This window comes from Maniola jurtina, chromosome 14, assembly GCF_905333055.1.
Source record: "Maniola jurtina chromosome 14, ilManJurt1.1, whole genome shotgun sequence".
NCBI classification, from domain to species: domain Eukaryota; kingdom Metazoa; phylum Arthropoda; class Insecta; order Lepidoptera; family Nymphalidae; genus Maniola; species Maniola jurtina.
The window spans coordinates 1,785,210-1,805,809 of record NC_060042.1 but is presented as its reverse complement, the minus strand read 5'-3'; the positions used below and the strand labels follow the sequence as shown (position 1 = coordinate 1,805,809).

General features: G+C 35.2%; 3 protein-coding genes across 4 annotated transcripts; 1 reads left to right on the top strand and 2 right to left on the bottom strand.

Annotated features, from left to right (window-relative positions):
- The first annotated feature begins 3,057 nt into the window (after positions 1-3,057).
- Positions 3,058-7,738, top strand: LOC123871615 (forkhead box protein J1-B-like). Its single transcript, XM_045915525.1, has 2 exons — positions 3,058-4,147; positions 7,026-7,738. The coding sequence occupies exons 1-2, from the start codon at positions 3,479-3,481 to the stop codon at positions 7,488-7,490; spliced, it is 1,134 nt and encodes a 377-aa protein (XP_045771481.1). The 5' UTR covers positions 3,058-3,478; the 3' UTR covers positions 7,491-7,738.
- On the bottom strand, positions 7,738-17,075 carry LOC123871617 (geranylgeranyl transferase type-2 subunit beta). Of its 2 annotated transcripts, XM_045915529.1 has the most exons (7): positions 16,718-17,075; positions 16,419-16,536; positions 16,102-16,195; positions 15,500-15,670; positions 14,817-14,970; positions 14,045-14,349; positions 7,738-7,745 (listed from the first exon to the last, which is right to left on the bottom strand). In XM_045915529.1, exons 1-6 carry the CDS (start codon positions 16,909-16,911, stop codon positions 14,079-14,081), a joined length of 1,002 nt encoding a protein of 333 aa, XP_045771485.1. In that variant the 5' UTR covers positions 16,912-17,075; the 3' UTR covers positions 7,738-7,745; positions 14,045-14,078. The 2 variants fall into 2 exon arrangements, with proteins under 2 accessions (XP_045771485.1, XP_045771484.1); XM_045915528.1 differs by lacking the exon at positions 7,738-7,745 and having other exon boundaries at positions 13,883-14,349.
- LOC123871612 (glucose dehydrogenase [FAD, quinone]-like) lies at positions 9,393-13,779 on the bottom strand. Its single transcript, XM_045915520.1, has 3 exons — positions 13,266-13,779; positions 12,728-12,930; positions 9,393-12,145 (listed from the first exon to the last, which is right to left on the bottom strand). Exons 1-3 carry the CDS (start codon positions 13,402-13,404, stop codon positions 10,703-10,705), a joined length of 1,785 nt encoding a protein of 594 aa, XP_045771476.1. The 5' UTR covers positions 13,405-13,779; the 3' UTR covers positions 9,393-10,702.
- Positions 17,076-20,600: the final 3,525 nt, after the last annotated feature.

Below are 20,600 nucleotides of genomic sequence, written 5' to 3'. Positions count from 1 at the left end.
AGCGCAGAGCATGCCCGCGAAGTTTTCTAATCGCGTGAAACATTACGGAAATTCCTACCAGAGAATGCGCGAGTATCCGCACGGATGCACAATTGATTTTAGATATTATTTCAATGAGGACAATGTCGATAATATTTTGACTGTGAAAAATGCTCTGCGCTGCGCTCCGCCATGTGCGCCGGCCCTTAGGCTAATTCACGGTCCAGCGCGTTGCGGCTGCGGATACAGGAAGTCTAAGCAACTTATACCGGCTGCACTAGTAAGGCCAGCTAAAATAAGATGTAACCGCCCTTCGGCTTCTTTTAGCCAAAACATATGGTTGTAAAATTAGTAGCGTAAAAGGGTTGTATTATTAGCGTAAATTCTAACTTTGAGAACTTTAAAAAAAAAAAATTATGTAGGTAAAAGTTTGTAAGAATGTAAATCGCTTACATGATGCCTACGACTTCGTCTGCGGGGATCGAGGTTTTAAAAATCCCATGGGAACTTGAATTTCCAGGACCAAAAGTAGCCTATATCCTTTTTTTTAAATTCACTATAGGCAAGCGCTTGACCACAATCACACCTGATGGAAAGTGATGATGTGGTCTAAGATGGGACGCGTTTACCTAGAAGATGCCTATTCACTCGTTTTAAAGATAAGTAAGATCCTTCCTAAGTATGCAAGTTATCTCTGTACCAAACGAATTAGACCAAACGGAAAAGTTAGCTGGCAGACGGACATACTTTTATAATATTAGATAGTATATCAAGTATGAATTGTATAATGTAAGTACATATAGCCTATATTTAAGCATATAAGATAGTAATAGTGATCGATTTTATTTTATTTTAGACTGCCTCCAAGGTAGTATGAGCCAGTATAGTTAATAAGTAGGTATATTTTTAAGTAGGTAGTTATATGTATAATATAGTTTTTATATTAACGTATCAGCTTTTAATCTAACTAAAATCGTGAGTACAGAATCTGGGCCTGTCACACTATTTTTTATTTCATTAGAACACCCGGATTCTTCGTTCGAAAATGTACCTACCTATGTAAGTAATATCACGAATATGAAATGGAATCAAATAAAAATACTTAATTTCTAAAAATCATTTTTATTTATCATTATTGTATCATGCGTAATGTAAGTAATATTATGACAGACACAGATATTAGTTTCTAGAATATGTCTGCAAAATTTCATGGACTTTGGTTGCTTAATATTCAAATGAAATTGGAACTACGATTGTATGAAGCGAGTGACGGAGAGAGCCCTGTTAAGGGAGTGTGTAATTTTATTGCTTCTATTGGCCCTCCGTTTCATAAAGGAGGGGAGTTAAATGTCAGTGTTCTAATGCTATTGAATATTTGAATGGGGTTAGTTATAAAAAAAAGTGGTGATAGCCCAGTGGCGGTCACTACTTCGGTCTTTTGTTAGAAAAGTCCGGGGTTCAATTCCGGACACGCACTTCCAACTTTTTGCAGTTAAGTAAGATAAGCAATTTCTGCAATTAAATATTACTTATCCTTTTGCGACGGCGATATGCGACTTAACGCAGGATTGTAAGCAAAGTATCGCGACTGGCGCATCTCAGTCGCTTAGCTCAAAATATGGTCTCCATACCATAGATAGTTTTAGATAGAGTAGGTACGGCTTAGTATATGTCGCACCGAATCGGTATGAACCGAGATTCGGTCATATCCCTCAGGGATATGGTCAAAGTTCAAACCCCGCAAAACGACAACTCAATTTGACCATTTCACCAAACAAATCTAGTGATATTTAATAAAACATTGCGCGTGCTCCTCGCGCGTTGTAGTCTTGTATAGCTAAAGTCTACCTTAGGTGTCTATTACTGACATAGGTATCTACTATAAGTACTGTACAGAAGGATGGTTAAGCCTGTCAAAGAAAAATAAACATTTCATAACAGCGTGATTTCCAAAATGAATTTAAAACGTCCCCAACAATTGTAGAGTCCTTTATCCCTCGCAACAAGGGTGGTGCATGGTAATATCTGACGCAATTAGCACATTCGGTAGGGGACAGGGCACGGTGTAACGGTGACTGACTGGTACGGTGGTCGTGTGCGTTACGCTTCAGCGAACCCACCTTAGGGCTCGTGACATGTGGACGCAACGCGTAGAAAATTATCCTACTGGTAGCACTCGTAAGTATTTTTTTTTGCATTATCATCTTTGCTACGGTAAAGATCAACTTACCTTAGCTATGCAAAATCGACTTCTACTAAGGTGCATGAGACAGGTCTGCCCGCGAAATTCAAATTTAATTTGGCTTTTCGCAATTTGTAAATTAAAAAGAAGTAAGCACATACCTAATCTTCTCTTTCTTTCGTTCTTTCTTTCTAATCTATAAAAATGTTTCTAACAAAACTACTACATCTAATAGGAAGGTACCATTTTAAAAAAGTAAGTTTTTAAGTAAGTATGTACTTAGATATCACTTAAGTAAACCCCCATTAAAGTTGCCACAATAAGTATAGGTAGGTAGGTGCCTACCTAATTGAGGGAGGGGATGAGTATGTGCCTGTTCATTTCATTAAGTGAGGACCGATTTACAAAAACACTTCACTTGTAAAATCGCCAAGCACTTGCCTTAATTGCTTGTTAGGGGGAAATGAACGACTGACACTATTTGCTTACATCAAATACCTGCTGCCCACATCCAATCGATAGATGGATGGATAAATTAAATGTGTCATTCAAAAGGTTGGTGTTTTTTTACAACCTTGGTTGGAGTAGTGTTGCAATTAATTACTTAGGCAACTTGCAAAAGCTTCTGTTACAAGCTTCGATTCCTGAATTCAGGTATATTGTAAACTTTAGTTAGTTACTTACGAATCAAAAAGTTATATATTGTTTTTTCTTTAGATTTCAGCCTTAGATTAGCTAAGTTAGTTAGGCAAATAGTTGAGTCCTATTTAATCTAACTTTAAAAAAAAAACTTAAGGCTAAGTAAATTACATTAGCCTTAAGTTTTTTTCTAGTAGAGTTTTTAGTAGAGGTTTTCCTCCAATCCCCATAGAGGCTAGAGCATCATCATCATTCAAGTTCATGAACGCGGAAGCCGCCCGCAGCGTCTCCGATAACGCCTGCCGAGTCTACACCGATAACCGTGACTAATTGTAAGGCAACCACATGCGGGCCGGACTTGAAGAAAACGCGGAAAAATATCGATCCAGTACACGCCACCTGTTCACAATGGGGGACGCGCACCTGCCCCGCCATCACTGCCACAATGGCTCCAAACGCCGCCACGCGCGCACCACGCTCCACCCGCTCGAACCTAGACCCCGCAACCGAACTAGCCGACTGCCCATAGCTACGTCACACCGTCCGCGCGCCGTCGCATATCGATCGACCATCATCCCACCATACCACCATTGACTCATATACAACCCACGCACTCAACCTTTCAACAGTGATTCAGCAAGCAAACCCTTCAAATCTCAGTAATGTAGCTAGCCAGCCATGCATATCATATCGGGATTGTCGCCGGCATCTGGCGAGATGCTCGATGCCTCCAACAACTTGTACGGGGACTCAGGAGACCAGTGCGGATTTTTTCCTCTCGACCATGCGGTCCCAGAATCTTCACACACCGTTGAAATAGAATACGTTTACGAGCAACCCGAAGGCGAAACGTATGAGTATAACGAACCGAATGTTACTGTTGTTAATCTTCAAGAAGGAACTCCAGTGCAAGAAGATCTTCAAAAGTATCCATCGCAAACGAAAGATGTTCAAACAAAGAAGAGTAGTGTTAAAAAGACGGTAAACATAGTTGAAGAGGACCAAGAAACCGATTTGACGAATCTAACATGGTTGCAAAACATAACGAACATCATGGCAGTTCCACAGTTTCCAATACCACCAATGTCGCCGACCCCACCAGCGAAAATCCAACCCCAAAATACAAGGCTACAAAAGTTCAATCAAACTATAGCGAAGTGCCAGAAGGATTTTATGGAGAATAAGGAAGATTACCAAAGCAATAGCGAGAAGAAACCTCCCTATTCGTATAGTACTTTAATATGCATGGCAATGCGGTATAATAATGATAAAATGACGCTCTCTGCGATTTACTCTTGGATTCGGGAGAATTTCAAGTATTACAGGAATGCGGACCCCACATGGCAGGTAAGCTTTAGCTATTATATTTATTATTCGTCATATCGGTTTGGCACGGGTGGTCTCAATTAAGTTAGGCCTTGACTGCGATCTCACGTGGTGGTAAGTGATGATGCAGTCTAACTTGGAAAGGGTTTGGCAGCTTTTATTGAACCCATACCCCTTATAGGTTTCTACACTGCATCGTACCTGAACGCTAAATCGCTTGAATACTATTAATGAATAAAATTCTTTCCAAGAAACATCTATTGGTAATTAAAACTATTGATGGATAAAATCCGTGTAGCGCTTTTTGAGATCAAGAGCTTTGAAACATAATATAGATGTGGCAGGGTGCCTAAAATACATTTTGCAAAGTGTTTGTGCCTAGATAAATGGTTTTCGAGTATAGAATAGTATAAATACCTACCTATCCAATATTAATAACTAATATGTACATTGTACCTATTGGTCGGATAGTAATAACCGGGCTTAGTATCCTAATAAGAGAACTAGAAAAAAGCTGATAGGTAATATTTAAACGGCTCAACCGACTTTCTTGGATTATAGCTAAGAACACTCGATCAAGCCATCTTTCAACAAAAAAAAAAAACTACAAACTAAACTAAAAACTAAAAACTACTAACTAAATCAAATTCGGTTCATTCGTTTAGGAGACACAAATACAGATACACACGTCAAGCTTATAACAACCCTCTTTTTGGGTCGGGGGTTAAAAAGGCAGATACGTTTTATGAGAGCGGCATCCATTTGTGAAAACTGAAAGCAAGAAATAGATACTTGGGTAGGTATCTATTTCTTCCCGAAACGTACCTACTAAATAAAATCGGTTCACAATTTTTGAGATTTGCGATTTCTTTTTCAAACTTTTGCGGCAATTGACATACTTTGTACAAAGTTATCTGCGTGTTTTCATAAAATAATTACTACCGCTCATTGCAATAAGCGTTAAATCTGCATATCAGATAAGATAGGGTGTAATTGAATATTGTAAATTGATTGAACCAGGGAACCTAGTGCCAATAGATATGAAGCGATTAGATAAAAGTTATTCATAATTTTTCTTGTTAAAATGATAGTATGATTTTTCGGGTCAACCAGAAAACTGTATTTCTAGTTCTAAGTTTATTTTACTCAGCCGTTTTTGAATAAACCCAAATAGGTAGGTATCCATTGGTAGGAGGCCGTGATAGCCCAGTGGTTAACAAGTTCGCCTTTGATTCGGGAGGACAGGTGTTCGATCCCGGGCACGCACCTCTAACGTTTCGCGAATTATGTGCGTTTTAAGCAATTAAATATCCCTTGCTTAGAAGGCGAAAGAAAACGTGAGGAAATCTTCATGCCTGAGTTCACCATACTTAAGTTTTCAAAGGTGTGTGAAGTCTTGGCCATTTGGCCAGCGTAGTGGACTATAGCCAAACCCTTCTCATTCTGAAAGAAGACCCGTGCTCAGTAGTTGGCCGGCGATGGTTTAACTAACTCCACACTCAGTAGGTACATTATTTTTACCGAACTGTGGCAAAGCCAAAAGGAAGGGTTATGATTTTAGCAGACTATGTATATATGTATGTGTGCGTGTTTGTTTGTATCCAGATTCTGTGTGTTCCACCGTAGCGCCTAAACTACTGGGCCGATTTTGATGAATGAGGTGTCAATCGATTCGTCGTAAAGGTCCGGGTGATATAGGCTACATTTTATACGAAAAAAATTGGCCTAACGGATGTTAGGTACATGAAAAAAAGAGGGGGGGTCTCCAAAATGTTTTTTTTGCTATTGTATCGAGTGGGGTTTCAAATGAAAGAGGAGAAAACCCTGAGCTCATGTATATAAATGTACAATAACATTAAACTATACCAAGCGACAGAAAACAATTTTGCTATAATAAGTATTTCATCGTTTACTAAGACGATCGCAGTCGGGTTTTAGTTTTCAACTTTATCTTGTAGGCTGATATACCTGTATTATTTGATACCTAAACCTATGCTTAAACTGTTCCGATTGGCACCATATAAAACTGAAATACGTAGATAAGTTAATAATTAGTAAATTAATTATTACTAGATAAGTCGTACCTAGTTTTGCAGCTTTGCAAAGCGGAAATAGGGGTACTTAGCAGCTGATACCGAAAGTGCAGTGGTGCGAATGACGGCTTTGTATAGGGGTTTGAATATTAATTTATACACTTGACTTCGATTTTACACCACAAAATAACTCACTTATTTTTCATTGGTCAGTTATTCTAGGATATACCTAATAACTTTTTTATTCAATAAGAAATCTCATCTCTCTCATCGTATCTATTTGTTGCTTGGCGGCACGGCTTAACGGCCAGGATAGCAACTAGACACGGCCGACGTCTCTCACCAAACCAGATCTAAGCAAAACAAATTCTCAAATTGATCCAGCTGGGAATTGAACTTGTCACTAATAACTTCAGAACACCGCAGCTGTGCTAAGGATAAAGTGTAATCACCTACTGTAGGTAATGTGCTAGTAAGTAGTGGATGTAGCCTAGATATTTTTTTCTTTGAGAGAGACCACCTTAGCCCAACTGTGGGATATTAAAATCGAAGCGCATTGTATGCTCGCGTTTATCAACTCAACCCATCGCCAGCCAACTACTGGGAACAGATCCCCTCTTAAATTAAGAGTTTAGGCAATGGTCCACCACGCTGGCCGTGTGGAGGCATGCAGGTTTCCTCACGATATTTTCTTTCATCGAGAAAGCAAATTATTTAATTGTTTGAAAGTTAAAACGCACGTATAATAATTCCGAAAAGTAGGAGCGTCCAGGGACTGAAGCCTGGACATCACGAATAGGGTATCGACGTCATCACCACTACCGGGCTATTACGGGCTTACTCAAAGTGATAATATTGTCTTTCAGAATTCCATAAGGCACAACCTGTCACTCAACAAAGTGTTCGTCAAAGTGGCGCGCTCTAAACACGAACCAGGAAAAGGAGGGTTCTGGAAACTCGACCTTGCTCACTTGGAGGGAACAAAACGCATATCAAATAGACCCCACAAGAAAAAGAAGCCCAGCGAAACGAAAAAAGACCCCAAAGTTACCGAAGAACAAATAGCAATCGCCAATATACCAATGGAAATCAACGATATGACAAATGAATTGAACCAAGCTGTTACCTTGCATCTACCTGATTTTCCCCTTCAATCGCTATCAGACATTGACATGGATACAAATATTGGAGCCAATGTTATCGTCGAACCGGTGGCGCCTCCCCCTCTAATACCAGAAGATGATTTGTCGTCTTTGCTGCTAAATCCAACGGATTGGGCGGATCTCCAGTTGGACATGTTGGACAATTACTTGGATTCGTGTTTCAAGTAAGTCTTGGTAGGATATTGTCCATCTGTTGTACAAATCTTGCATTTGCAAATCAGAGGTAGTTATAGAAGGCTCACTTCGCAAAAACGTTTAACGAACGCCTCTTTTTCTATCATTTACCGAAATGAAGTAGGTATTTAATTGTGCATTTGTGGAAATTGATCTGACAAGGGAGATCGGGGAGATCTTTGTTTAAAAAAATATTGTGAACTAATTATAACTTAAAGTTTCAATGGCATAAGCGAAAGAGTATAAAATGATTCAAGAGAATAAAATTTTCTGATATTCACGTCACTAAAGTTTAGGAAAAGCTTAATTTAGTAAATGATTTAATAATACCTAACAGCTTTGAAAACGTTGATGTGACTTGATACTTGAACTTATGTAAATATTGTAACTAGTGTTTTATAAAACAATGTTTAGCAACATTTTTGTTTGACTGAGCTTGAGAATGTTAAATAAAAATTGTAACAATTCTTTGGTAAATTAAGATTTTGAACAAGATGAAAATTGCTTTATGCATTTTAGTGGTTTAAAAACAATGAATAAAATAAGTTGCTCAAACGAAGCTCAGCAATTCATCTCGGATGAATATAATAATTACTTACATGAATTTACAAAGAAATATGTACCTAATGTTAAATGAAACAAAACTTCTGAAGTGGACAAATTTATTTTAACAAAGTCTATTCATTCAAAAACAGTATTATCTTATACATTTGTACAATAAATTATTATGTAGAAATATTATAAACAATTATTTTAGAAATTAGGTACTTATAGTAAAAGACAATTTTACCGCTCAGTATTAAAAGGTAAAACCTATTAATATTTCTATTTGCACAATTAAAGTAATTAATAGGCTTATTATAATAATTAATTATTAATTTAATAATGAATGTGAAACATTATTTTAATATTTGCTATTTATTAAATTTATACATAGGTACAATTATGAAGCAGTCTTTTAGCAAAAATTATTTTAGCCTTAACATCTTTTCAGGTATAAAACATAATTTGGGACTAGTAAAATGTACGAGTTTTACAAAATCGCTATAAAATTAGCTAGTTTATAGTCATTAACAGCAAACAACTAGAACATAAAATTCTTATAAGAGTATGAGTAGCATACTTAATAATAAAACAATCAATATGAAAATATTATTTTAAAATAAATTCAGTTTTAAAAGAATTGGGAAATGAATTAATTACATATTATATTCATTTCATTTTTATTTTTAGTTCCTAATCAGAGTGCAAAACTTTGCTATTAAAGTCATTTTGGCTTATATGTATATTGCGTAGGATAAGAAATCCTACTGTATAATGATTGACCTAATAAATCAGACAATCCGTCCAGTATTAATGTGGGTATGCAGTAACTGCATTGTATCTACGTTTTGCTCAGCACAAAGTGAAATCTTCATATTTATATTATTCTTATATAATCTGTTTGATTAACTTTTTATATTATAAGGGTTCGATTTACGATAGGACGTAATAATATATAGTCAACCCAGCGTCGTCGGTTAGTTTATTTAGAGAAATATATCAGAATCGCCAGTATTTTGTTTGTACATAGTCTCTAGGTTCAAATCGAAAGGTTTTCTATTTCCTAGCCGACATTATAATTTGAAAGTTATTTAAGAGGGCTCTCTCCGTCACTCGTTTCATACAATCGTAGTTCCAATTTCATTTGAATATTAAGCAACCAAAGTCCATGAAATTTTGCAGACATATTCTGGAAACTAATATCTATGTCTGTGGTTTTCCAGATTTCTGTTAAAATATTCGGTTTCAAAGTTACGCGGTCTTAAGAATTTACATACAAATCTTTGAGCCCCTGTAATTTTTAAACTACATATTTTTAGAAAAATCTAAAACACCACAGACACAGATATTAGTTTCTAGAATATGTCTGCAAAATTTCAAGGACTTTGGTTGCTTAATATTCAAATGAAATTGGGGCTACGATTGTATGAAACGAGTGACGGAGAGAGCCCTGTTAAGTACTAGCACAAAGTAGGTATGTGGCGTTTTTAATGTTATTAGATTTAGATATACTTAGTTTAGGATAATCTTCCGTCCGAGGTGTCTTAATGTTTTATATATATGATGTAATATGTGAAAGGCGTCATACAAGGGTTTAATGAAACCCTTTTTATATATAGAAAAAATATAATACGAACATATGACATATTAAGTATATGGAATTATGCTATTTGTATCATGTAGACAAATAATATTGATAAAACCAAAGATTTTGTCATAATTACAATTTTATAATAATAAAGGAGAACTTATTTAAGCTTGCAACATAATCTAGTCAATTATAATTATTATTATTTGCTCTGTATTAATGTATTGTTTACTTTTACAATATTAGTTAAATTTTTGGTTAAAATATATGAAAACTCGTAAAAAAGATGTAGGCATTTTGTACAATCCAAATGGATATCTGTAAAAAGCGTCACTTTCTGTAAAAACTATTTTTCACATAAAAAGGTTAATTACTTACAAAGTTTTGCCCAAAAACGGTGGTCTCCAGTATTCATAATATTGATGTATTACTTATGTATATGACGTCTAAGTATATGACGAATCTTATTAAAATAGTGGAATTTTGTAAAGCGAAAGCAATAAAGTGAAATTAAAGTGAATTAAGGTTTTGTGAAATTAATGATATGCAATATTCAATACAATAAATCTACGTTGAACAGATTATATTATCAATTACTTATATCGATTTTGTGCTCGATTGTACATGAAGTTTTGTTACATGAAATATTTGGGTGTTACCTAAGTCATGGTTGTTTTAGAAACTGAGCTCAAAATAATATTATTATGTATGGAACTTTATCTGTAGAAGTGACCTTAAATAAATTAATAAAAGTATTGATTTTGGTGTTTTATTTAATTAAAAAAAATTACAACAGTATGAATTGACGTGCAACTCATAGAGGCACAAACGCACTGCTTCCCCACTTGTAATAGCACAATGCTCATTTTTCATGCCATTTCCTGCCAGTTTAGCTTCTACCTAAATGCTTATCCTAGTTTTAAACACTGTGCAAGCCATTCACAGTATGATGATACCATTTTAATTTTTTATATTAAAAAACTTTTTTCTACCTTCAAGTAAATACTAAATGTCTATTTCTATGGCACATTTGGTTTTCTTTTCTATTTTCTTTACATTTAAATACTTCTTCATGTCATCTAACTGGGCAAACTTTAAAAAATAAATCATCAAATAACCTATTACTGCAAAATAAAGTCTTACTTGGTAGAAAAATAGATTTTTTGATCATATTTTCAAAAAATATATTAGCCATCATAGCTATTGCCGCGTTTATGTTTCCACTTGGCAATGTTGGCAACACCGAACCATCGACAACATAGAGATTGTCTATTCCTAAAACTTTGAAAGATGTGTCAACTACGGACTGATTAGATTCAGAGATTCCCATAGAACATGTGCCTACGGGATGGTAGCTAGATAATGTTAAATGTTTTATATAACATTCTAAATAAACATCTGAAAATATATCAAACTTTTCACATCCCGGAAAATGGATTTTATTTAACTGAGCCCCAATTGCTTTCATAGCATCTGTTTCGACTAAATTTATTACAGTTTTAATACTATTAACTATAGTTTTTACATCTTCTGGATGTGATAAATATTTAGGATCAATAATAGGTGCTACAATTGGATCTTTACTATTAATTTTAACTTCACCTCTACTTTTAGGGTGTAGTATTAATGCAAAAAACGTTGCTGTATGCTTATCAAATAGTTTTGAAAAGTAGTTATCCCATACAGTATCAGTTATACCTAAAGTTTTTCTTAACTTGCTACCTCTATCGGCAGTTATTCCAACTGGCAACATCATGAATTGCACATCTGGTATTGTGTTATTATCTGTAGAAATAAAACCTACAACTTCACAGCCAGGTGTAGTCAAAGGTCCAGTACCGTTAACGAAGTATTCATAGACATTAAACAAATTCATTAAATCAAACATCTCTACAGACTGTGGTTTATCAAATAGAACTAAATCTAAACCAGTACCAACATGGTCTTGCAGATTTTTCCCAACTGACAATTCTTTAACCACAGATATGTTAAGAGATTTCAACAATTCTGCAGGACCTATGCCAGATAATTGTAAAAGTTTTGCTGAATTAAAAGTTCCTGCACTTACTATTACACCTTTACTTGCAAGTAATTTTACTTTTTTTGGATTACTTATTTGAACACCTATACACTTTTTGTCTTTAATTATTAATTTTTCAACTAGCACATTAGTTAAGACATGTTTTGATGTATCGAAATTATCAGATGCTGTCCATCTTTTACCTTTATTTTGTGTTAATACAGCCTTTATAAAACCAAGATTGTTTTGATTATTTAATTCTTTAAAACCTAATTCTTTTGCAGCATCTAAGAGAATGTCACTTAATTGACTATGATATTGTAAATTGTGTAGCGGAAAAATGTTAGATTCTACATAATTAAATTGTTCTTCTATGTACTCTTTGGTGTATTTACCGTGGAACCAATTGGCATAGTGTGATGTGTTTCCTCGGATGTGAATCATATTGTTCAGTTTTGATGATCCTCCAAGCATTTTGCCTTGGGTTAGTTTGCATTTCTGGAATCAAAAGATGAAATAATTAAATACAGACAAAAAAGGTAATTGTATAACTAGACTAAGGGGACATGATAATTATGAAATTACAATATCAAAATCCATTAAAACACTTTTGGCCAACAGAGTTGTTCATATATGAAATAAATTACCCAAGAATGTAGTTGTGTCAAGCTGTTAACCAGTTCAAGAATAGATTGGACAAACCTGCTTAGTCTAATATAAATTATAAATACATAAGTCAATGATAATAATTATTAAATATAGATAAGTTACATTCAAATTAAATGGTGTAAAGAAAGCTTTTCGAAATTATATTTGGCTATAAGTAAATGATTTCCTTTGATTTCCTGGAATAAAAAATAGTCAATCCAGGTTTTTATTTATATCCACACACAAAAACTCATAATTCTGTTGCTCTGTTGCACCAGTTTGAACGACAAACAAACAAATACACTTTTGCATTTACAATATTAGTAGTTATTATGCCTTTCATCTTAGACTGCATCTCCACATAATTAATGAGGCAGAATTGCTGTGAAGTGCTAACTTGCCATAAAATGGTTTCAATGTCAAAATACTTACAGAATCTTCCATGGCATGGCATGCATTTTCCTGTGGCGCAGTTTCATACTGCCAATCAAACACAGATCCATGCAGTAGAGGCCCGAAAGCTGGTATATCATGGAAAGGATGTCCTCTGCCCCCTGCTTCCAGTACTATGAAGGTGTAGTTGGTTTCCTTTGACAGTCTATCTGCTATGAGAGACCCTGCTGTGCCTGAGCCTACTGGAATATGATTTAAATATTATCTACTATACATATAAAACGAGAAACTGCCAGACTGACTAGCGACTCTAGAAACTTGTACGAGTAGATTTCCTTTATATCCCCCACTAAGGACTTCCAGAAACTACGCTTGGGCAAAGCCAACAACTAGGGCAGGCCAGGTAATTATAAGTTTTTTTTAAACTAATATAACTACTTAGGTAGGCATTGATCAAGAAAAGTTTTAGTTTTACATTTTTTATATTTTTGTATAAATCTGTGACAGTAACAAGCAGGACTTAAAAAACACTGGGGCCTTGGAATATGTAAGTATTTAATGTAAAGAATGTACTTACCTATAATAAAATCATACTCTTCCAACATATCATTAGAAGTTGTAAGCAAATCGTAATAATACACAAGGTAAGTGAATATTGAAAACAAATGTATGCACACGCTAAATATGAAGAATTGTAGTAAATGCACCGGCGACATATTAGTGATAAAATTTAAATTTTGATAAAAAGTAAAAACACAAGACAGACAAGAAATGAGGTTATGTTTACATTTTGGGCCACAGATCACTATTTTTGGACTGTCAAATAAATTGATATTTACTTTTTAATTTTATCAATTTTAATGTTGCACTATGCAAAATTACATCACAGAAACAGGGTAAATTATGCAGGCTTAAGATTTTTAAACTATCTCATTTTAAATATTTGATTGTTGAGATTTTAGATCTTTTTTATAGACTTGTGCTTGGCTGCAATTAGACCTATTGGCAAGGCATGATTCAGCTTAATCTGATTTTATCATCTTTTGATGATCTTAGAAGACCTGAGTAAGAATATTATTTATATGCCAAATATAGTATCTCGAAAAAGAAAGATGGTATCTGGTATGCTTAGTTGATGCACTTGAAGATTCATAGAAAGGTGATATCAAAATATCAAAAATAAGAACAGCTTGAACCTTAAGCTTTATAATTTATACAATTAAAAAATGGATCACATTTCTTAAAAATTAACATTTTTGTTTTTACATGCTTATTTAAAAAAATATACAGCTTAGTGTAACAAAACAAATACACGCTACTAAAATCAATATACCTACAAGTGCCTGTAAATATGTATATTGTGATAATTATTTTTTACTTTCGTACTTAGTTATATTTGTAGAATCTGTGGTTCCAAATTTAATCTATCTATAGTTTCTTGAGGCATACAGTACGTGGGATTTACCCGTTTTATGCTAGTGTTGCCAAGTAATGAAAGGCCTGCTAAACCAAATAAAGTGTGGAAGGGATCGGTAATATCTCCTGGTCGGTCACTGAAACCCCCTGTTTCAGCATCTTGGCAGGCTAAGATGTATTGTTCTAGATTTTTCTTGTCCACCCAGTGTATCCTGTTTAGCATTGATAGGGATGACATTACCCACCTGAAAGAATAAAAAATACTAGCTATTGCCCAGCATATTTTGTTGCAGAGTGACTATATATTGTATGTTGATGGCATTGTGTCAGAAACCTTCACGAAAGTGCCAACAGCAACTGTACAAAGTTTCAACTTAATCAGAGGAATAAGGGGGAATGCATAGATAACGAAACAACATTTTCGACTTTAATTATCTGATTAATCTCAAGTTGTTACGCCTAAAGTTTTAATTCACAAAACCGCTTTCTTTTTGATGTATTTCACACATTCACGACTTTCGGATTTTCCCCTTTATTTGTGAAAGACATTCTGGGTGAACGGGAAGGTTTTGATTCCCTTGAAGGTCTTGACGGCCAGACAATGAAGTAATTCTATAGGAGTTTTTTTCTCTGGAGATACGGTACCCTAAAAATGGACAAGCCGACAACTTTGCTAAATAGTTCTTAATTCAGGATTATAATGTTTTCATACCATGAATAACACAAGTCCGGCAGTTTCTCAGGCCTGCCGTTAAGCCCACCGCTGGGCAACTGCCGTTCACACAACCACCAAGCAAGCTCGTCTGCTTTTAGTGCGTCCATACGCTTACATATTGATAGTGTACCCACACAGCAGTAGATTAAACCTGCAAATATTAAATACTATTTAAACCTCAATCTTAAGCACTTCAAATAAGATTGTCGGCAAAATCAAAGTATCTTGACCAGCAACTAATATTTTTCTAACAAGATCTTCATTCTGCTTGTTTTCATAAGCTAGTTTCCATAAAATGTTTATTAACTTGGTTGCTTTCAAATTGCTGTGACATTCAAAATATGAAACCCAAGAATTATGTAGTTTTATGGAACCAGGAATCAGATTAGCTTATTACTGTACATAGTTTTATATGTAATGTCCACCACGTTGACCAACTGCGAATTGGCAGACTGCACATATCTTTATGAACATGATGGAGAACTCCACGCATGCAGGTTTTTCCTTAAGATGTTTTACTTCACTGTTTAATAGTGATGTCTAGTTAAATATAAATATCTGACCAACCTAACAGAAGATCCCTACACAGTAGTGAGCCGGCAAAGTGTTGATGATGATAATGATATGTAATGGAATTTTGATTGAAGTAACTAGTAGTTTTATTTAACAAGTGAACAAACCTGCATGACTCTCAGAGCCAGGCTTGGAACCGAAGCCGCCGTCAAAGTTCATACAACTCAGCACAAACTCAACCGCTTTGCTCACATCTATGGCGTCCATTCGATGCAGAAGCGATAGACACATCACAGCGCAGAACGAGAATCTTGTGTCCACTTCACCCCATATATCACCTATTAAACCAAAATATCAGTAATTCGCAGCTGTCATTATAGATTTAAAAAACAACAGTGTGTGTAACCTTACATGCTGTTGAAATAAGTAAACACGTGCAATTTTTAGAGTTCCGCACTTCAAAAAGAAAACAGGAACCCTTATGGGATCACTTCGCTGTTGGACTGTCTTTCAGGTGAATCAAAACCTAAAAAGTACTTTCCATTGACCTATAATCATAAAATTTGGTATGTAGGAATGTCTTGTAGTCCATATAGAGGTAAAAATCAGAATACTGTGATTGTGTGTTTTTATCACAGAAAAAAATAAAATGTGATCATGAACAAGTAATTAGTTTACTAAATCATATTATAGCTCTAAGAGCGTCTTAGTGATAGGGTTCTGTACTCTTCCAGGCAACCCACACTTAGTAAATAATTTTATTAGTTACCAAAGAAGCTGCCATCGTCTTGCTGTAAGGAAGAAACATATTTGACTACTCCTTCAACATCAATGGCATCCAGTCTGTCGTACATAGCCAGAACCTGAAATAGTAACAACACACACTACACAGGTCCTGAACACCCTTAAGTCTTGTCCACTTGTTTGGGTGCTGGACATTCCTCTATAGAATAAACATTACAATATGATGATATTAAGTAAATGAAATATTATACTTATGGATGAGACAAATCACGAATCACCAATAAAAATACACTAAACAATCAAATGATAAACATGGCTAGTGTTAAAAAAAATCAAAATTACCTGAACAGCACTTAGAGTGTACAACATGTGAGGATCATGTCCGTTGCTTGCTGAGATTCCTCCACTCTCATTGTCTTGACATGATGCTATGAATGATATTATATCTTCTTTGGGCATTCTGAAAGGTTAAACTAAATAAACATCTCAGACCCAAATCTCTTACATATAAACTAAAATCAGGTTAGTTGTCAGTTCGTTTAAATGGTCACAGGGGTACCTAAGGAGATTTGATGGCGATAACTCTATGTAAAATATGAGCAGATTTTAGTTAAATGAAAAGACATGCTTGGAGGATTTACCTTGACGACTGGTCCATAAGTTCCATAGCAGTGAGACTCCAGTATATGCCAGACATTCGGAGGTACTCCGTCATACAAAACTCGTAATCATCTTTGTTCAAACCATACCCGGCTAAGTAGTCCGAATGTTTTTGCAAAAGCAATGTTTTTGGTCTATCTTCGGAGAGCACAACATCCTTGGTTTTGAAAGACATGGCGCGATTTATTAATTGTAACACTAATGATTAGCGTAATGCAATTACTTAATTAAAATATTATTGAATACTGAAATACATAAAAAAGGATGATAAAATCAAATCGAAAATCGAAATTGCACAATTTAATATTTGTTTACTTTTCACTAATGTCAAAATCAAATGACTTATTGTCATCTGACATCATCATAATCAAGTGCACAGACCACGAATCCGGAGACCGGAGAATCAAGTGTTACCATTTACTATTGCTGTTTTACCCTAGTTTCTGACAGGAGTTAATCACCCTAAAAATTGTTTGAATTAATTTGGCACATAAATCTAATCGAAGCATAAGAATTATTTCAGGTTAATAATTATTATCATATAAAAACCTTCTATTAGATAAAAACATTATTTCACTTATTGAATATCAGTGCACGATCTTAAAACTTAGGTCTCGTGACGTAGGTACCTAAGTTATCAATTATCATTTTTCAGTTAACTATATCTCTCAGTTTCTTACGAATAATGAATATATCAGATACCTAATTATTAATTTTTGGTAGGTACCTAACTAACTATATAAAAAATTATGTCACAATTTCTGAAAAAAAAAAAAAAAACATTCTGCTCTTTTTTAGCCTTTTCGAGTTCATCTCCTAAATTCTCTGTTCTCTCTCTTGTTCTCAAAGGTGTGTGAAGCAAAGAGGTGTGAAGTCTGCCAATGACATGAGTTTAGGCCATAGCCCGCCCGGCTGGTTAAGTACGGACTTGGCCAGCGTGGCGGACTATGACCTAAGCCCTTGTCATTCTGAGAGGAGACCCGTGCTTAGTAGTGGGCCGCCGATAGTTTGATCATGATTTGATGACAATGACCCAGTATTATCAAGAGGTGAAATTAATTTACTCAATAGGGTCGTGACTCGTGGTCTAGTCAGCTAGAGCAATCAAAATGTATGGTCTTGAGGATTTAAAAACCAGCCAAGTGTGGGTCAGACTCGCGCACCAAGGGTTCCGCACTTAGGTATTTTTTTCGACATTTTGCACGATAAATAAAAAACTATTAGGTTTGCATTAAAATAAATAAAAATCTATTTTAGAATATAGAGGTAAAGCCATTTTTTATGTAATTCCATTTGGTACAGCTGTTATCTTACTTTGAAAATTGGTTTTACTTAATTGTTGGTTCAAGAACACGTTTTAATTTTTTTTCTTGTGGTGTAACTACAAATTCACGGTTTTCGGATTTTTTCCTTTACGTCTTGTGCTATAAGACCTACCTACCTGCCAAACATGATTCTAGGTCAATGGAAGTACCCTATAGGTTGTTTTGACAGACAAGACGAACAGACAGACAGACAACAAAATGATCCTATTAGGGTTCCTTTTTTCCTTTTGAGATACGGAACCCTGAAAATCTTTGTATGTAGGTACCTAATCCGAACTGAACCTCGAAGATATCACTGTGTGATGAAAGGTCGCCCTTTTATTTTTTAAGTGTATTCTTAGGTACTCTTTGTAATTTTGTTGACAGTAAAAATATCTAGATAAATAAATAAATGCTTATGCTTTATAGTTACATGAGCTATGCGAGATAAAAAATTATTATCAGATACAAGAGGGCAATAAACAATAAAGTTGACCCGTTCGATAACGCGGTGTAAAGACTCCGTCACATGAAATTCTTTTTGAATGCGACTTTTATGAAAAAAATGTATAGGTAAGTTAATGCGCTCAACACAAACTTAGTCCTGCTGTGTCTGTCATTTTCCAGATTTCCGTTCAAATATTTATTTTCAAAATTACACGGGCTCAAGGATTTACCTATAACAATTGCTTACGGGCTCAAGGACAACAATTTGAGCAAGATCTTGTTTAAATTTAAAACTAGACATTTTTACGAAAATCTGGAATACCACAGACACACATCTTTCTTCTGTTTCTGGAATGTGCCAAGGTACAGAATTTCATTGAGTTTGTTTGGTTAATATTGATATGAGAACCAAATACGTTTGTATCGACTAGCGGAGCTAACGGCGTTTGTACCGACGAATAGAGACCGCGTTATGGAAGTTTAATACGTGCCCAAGCGCGGTGAGTGTGCTCCGTGTTTTTACCCGACTACGGCAAAGTCGAAAGGAAGGGTTATGATTTTAGCAGTCTATGTATTTTTCAGTATCACGCACTATGTACACGCACCACTAATCCATATTAATATTATAAATGCGAAAGTGTGTCTGTCTGTCTGTCTGCTAGCTTTTCACGGCCTTACAGTTTGACCGATTTTGATGGGTACAGAGTAAGGTTACATTCCGGGGACGGACGTAGATTATTTTTATTCCAAAAAATCAAAAAGTTCCCACGGGATCCTTAAAGGTCCATCCATTTAACCGATTTCTATGAAAGATGCAGCAGTAGCTTGTGGCCCGGAAATTGACACAGGTAACTTTTTATCCCGGAAAAGCAAAGAGATCCCACGGGATTGTTATAAAAATCTAAATCCGCGCAGACGAAGTCGCGGGCATTATCGAGTAATTTAATAAAGTGAAAAAAAAAATTAAATTGGAGTTAGGTATGTGAGTTCTTATCATTCAAACGATACGACGCATTCGAGCGAAAATCCGTGCACGTTTTTTCGCTCGCATTTTCCGCCCGATTGTCAAGATTCATTTATTTTGATGTTACGACGTAGATGGCAAGTATCAGCACACAATTAACAGAAGAGCCGATGGCAATGAAATTGAAGTATTTGATTAATAGACGACGGAAATATCCTGAAGGCTATCTTGAATATTTGGGAAAATATTACGTAAGAGTATTTCTTATTTTGCCTAAAATAATTAAACTATTTACTCTCAAAAAGCATCTAACTAATTAAAGTTAGTACACTAGGGTTTTATTTCTTTGCTTTAATACTTGTAATTTCTAAATATAGAAATATAGTTCTTTATCTGCCTAAGTAATAAAAGTTCGTAGCTTATTCATCATCATGATCAACCATTTGCCGGCTCACTACTGAGCACGGGTCTCTTTTCAGAGTGAGAAGGTTTACTAGTCTTTCTTATAAGTTTGTGAATGAAAACACGATTAAGTATGTAGTTACTTAAGAATAACTTTAATAATTTTACCAAGAATGTAAAATATTGGCCTTTGGGATTCAAATAGGTAGGTGACCGAGTGTCTGACTGACTGATTGACTGAACTATCTACTGCTTTGAGCTGAAATCACTGGACTGATCGAGCTGAAAGGCATGTAGATAATTATTATAACGTAGATATCCGATAAGAAAGTGTTTTTGAAAATTCTACCCCTAAGGGGGTAAAATAGGGGTTTGTTGTGTAGTTCACGCGGACGAAATCGTTGGCATAAGCTATTACCTACGTATATAAATATAATCCATACTAATAACTCATAAAACTACGCTTATATCATTTACCTACTCTGTACTAATATTATAGATATAATAGTGCGAAAGTGTCTGTCTGTTTGTGTGTCAGGTATGGTCAATTAACCGAGCGAATCGAGGACTCTGAGTACTTGAGTGAAATTGCACTTGTCCGTCTGTCCGTCTGTCAGAGCCTTATAACTTCTGAATTACTGAACGTAATTATTCCAAATTTAAACATAATAATGTAAACTGTCAGAAAATGTGGATAGGAATTCCTCGCGACGAAAAAGTCGCACGACCAATGTGACCACGTCTCGA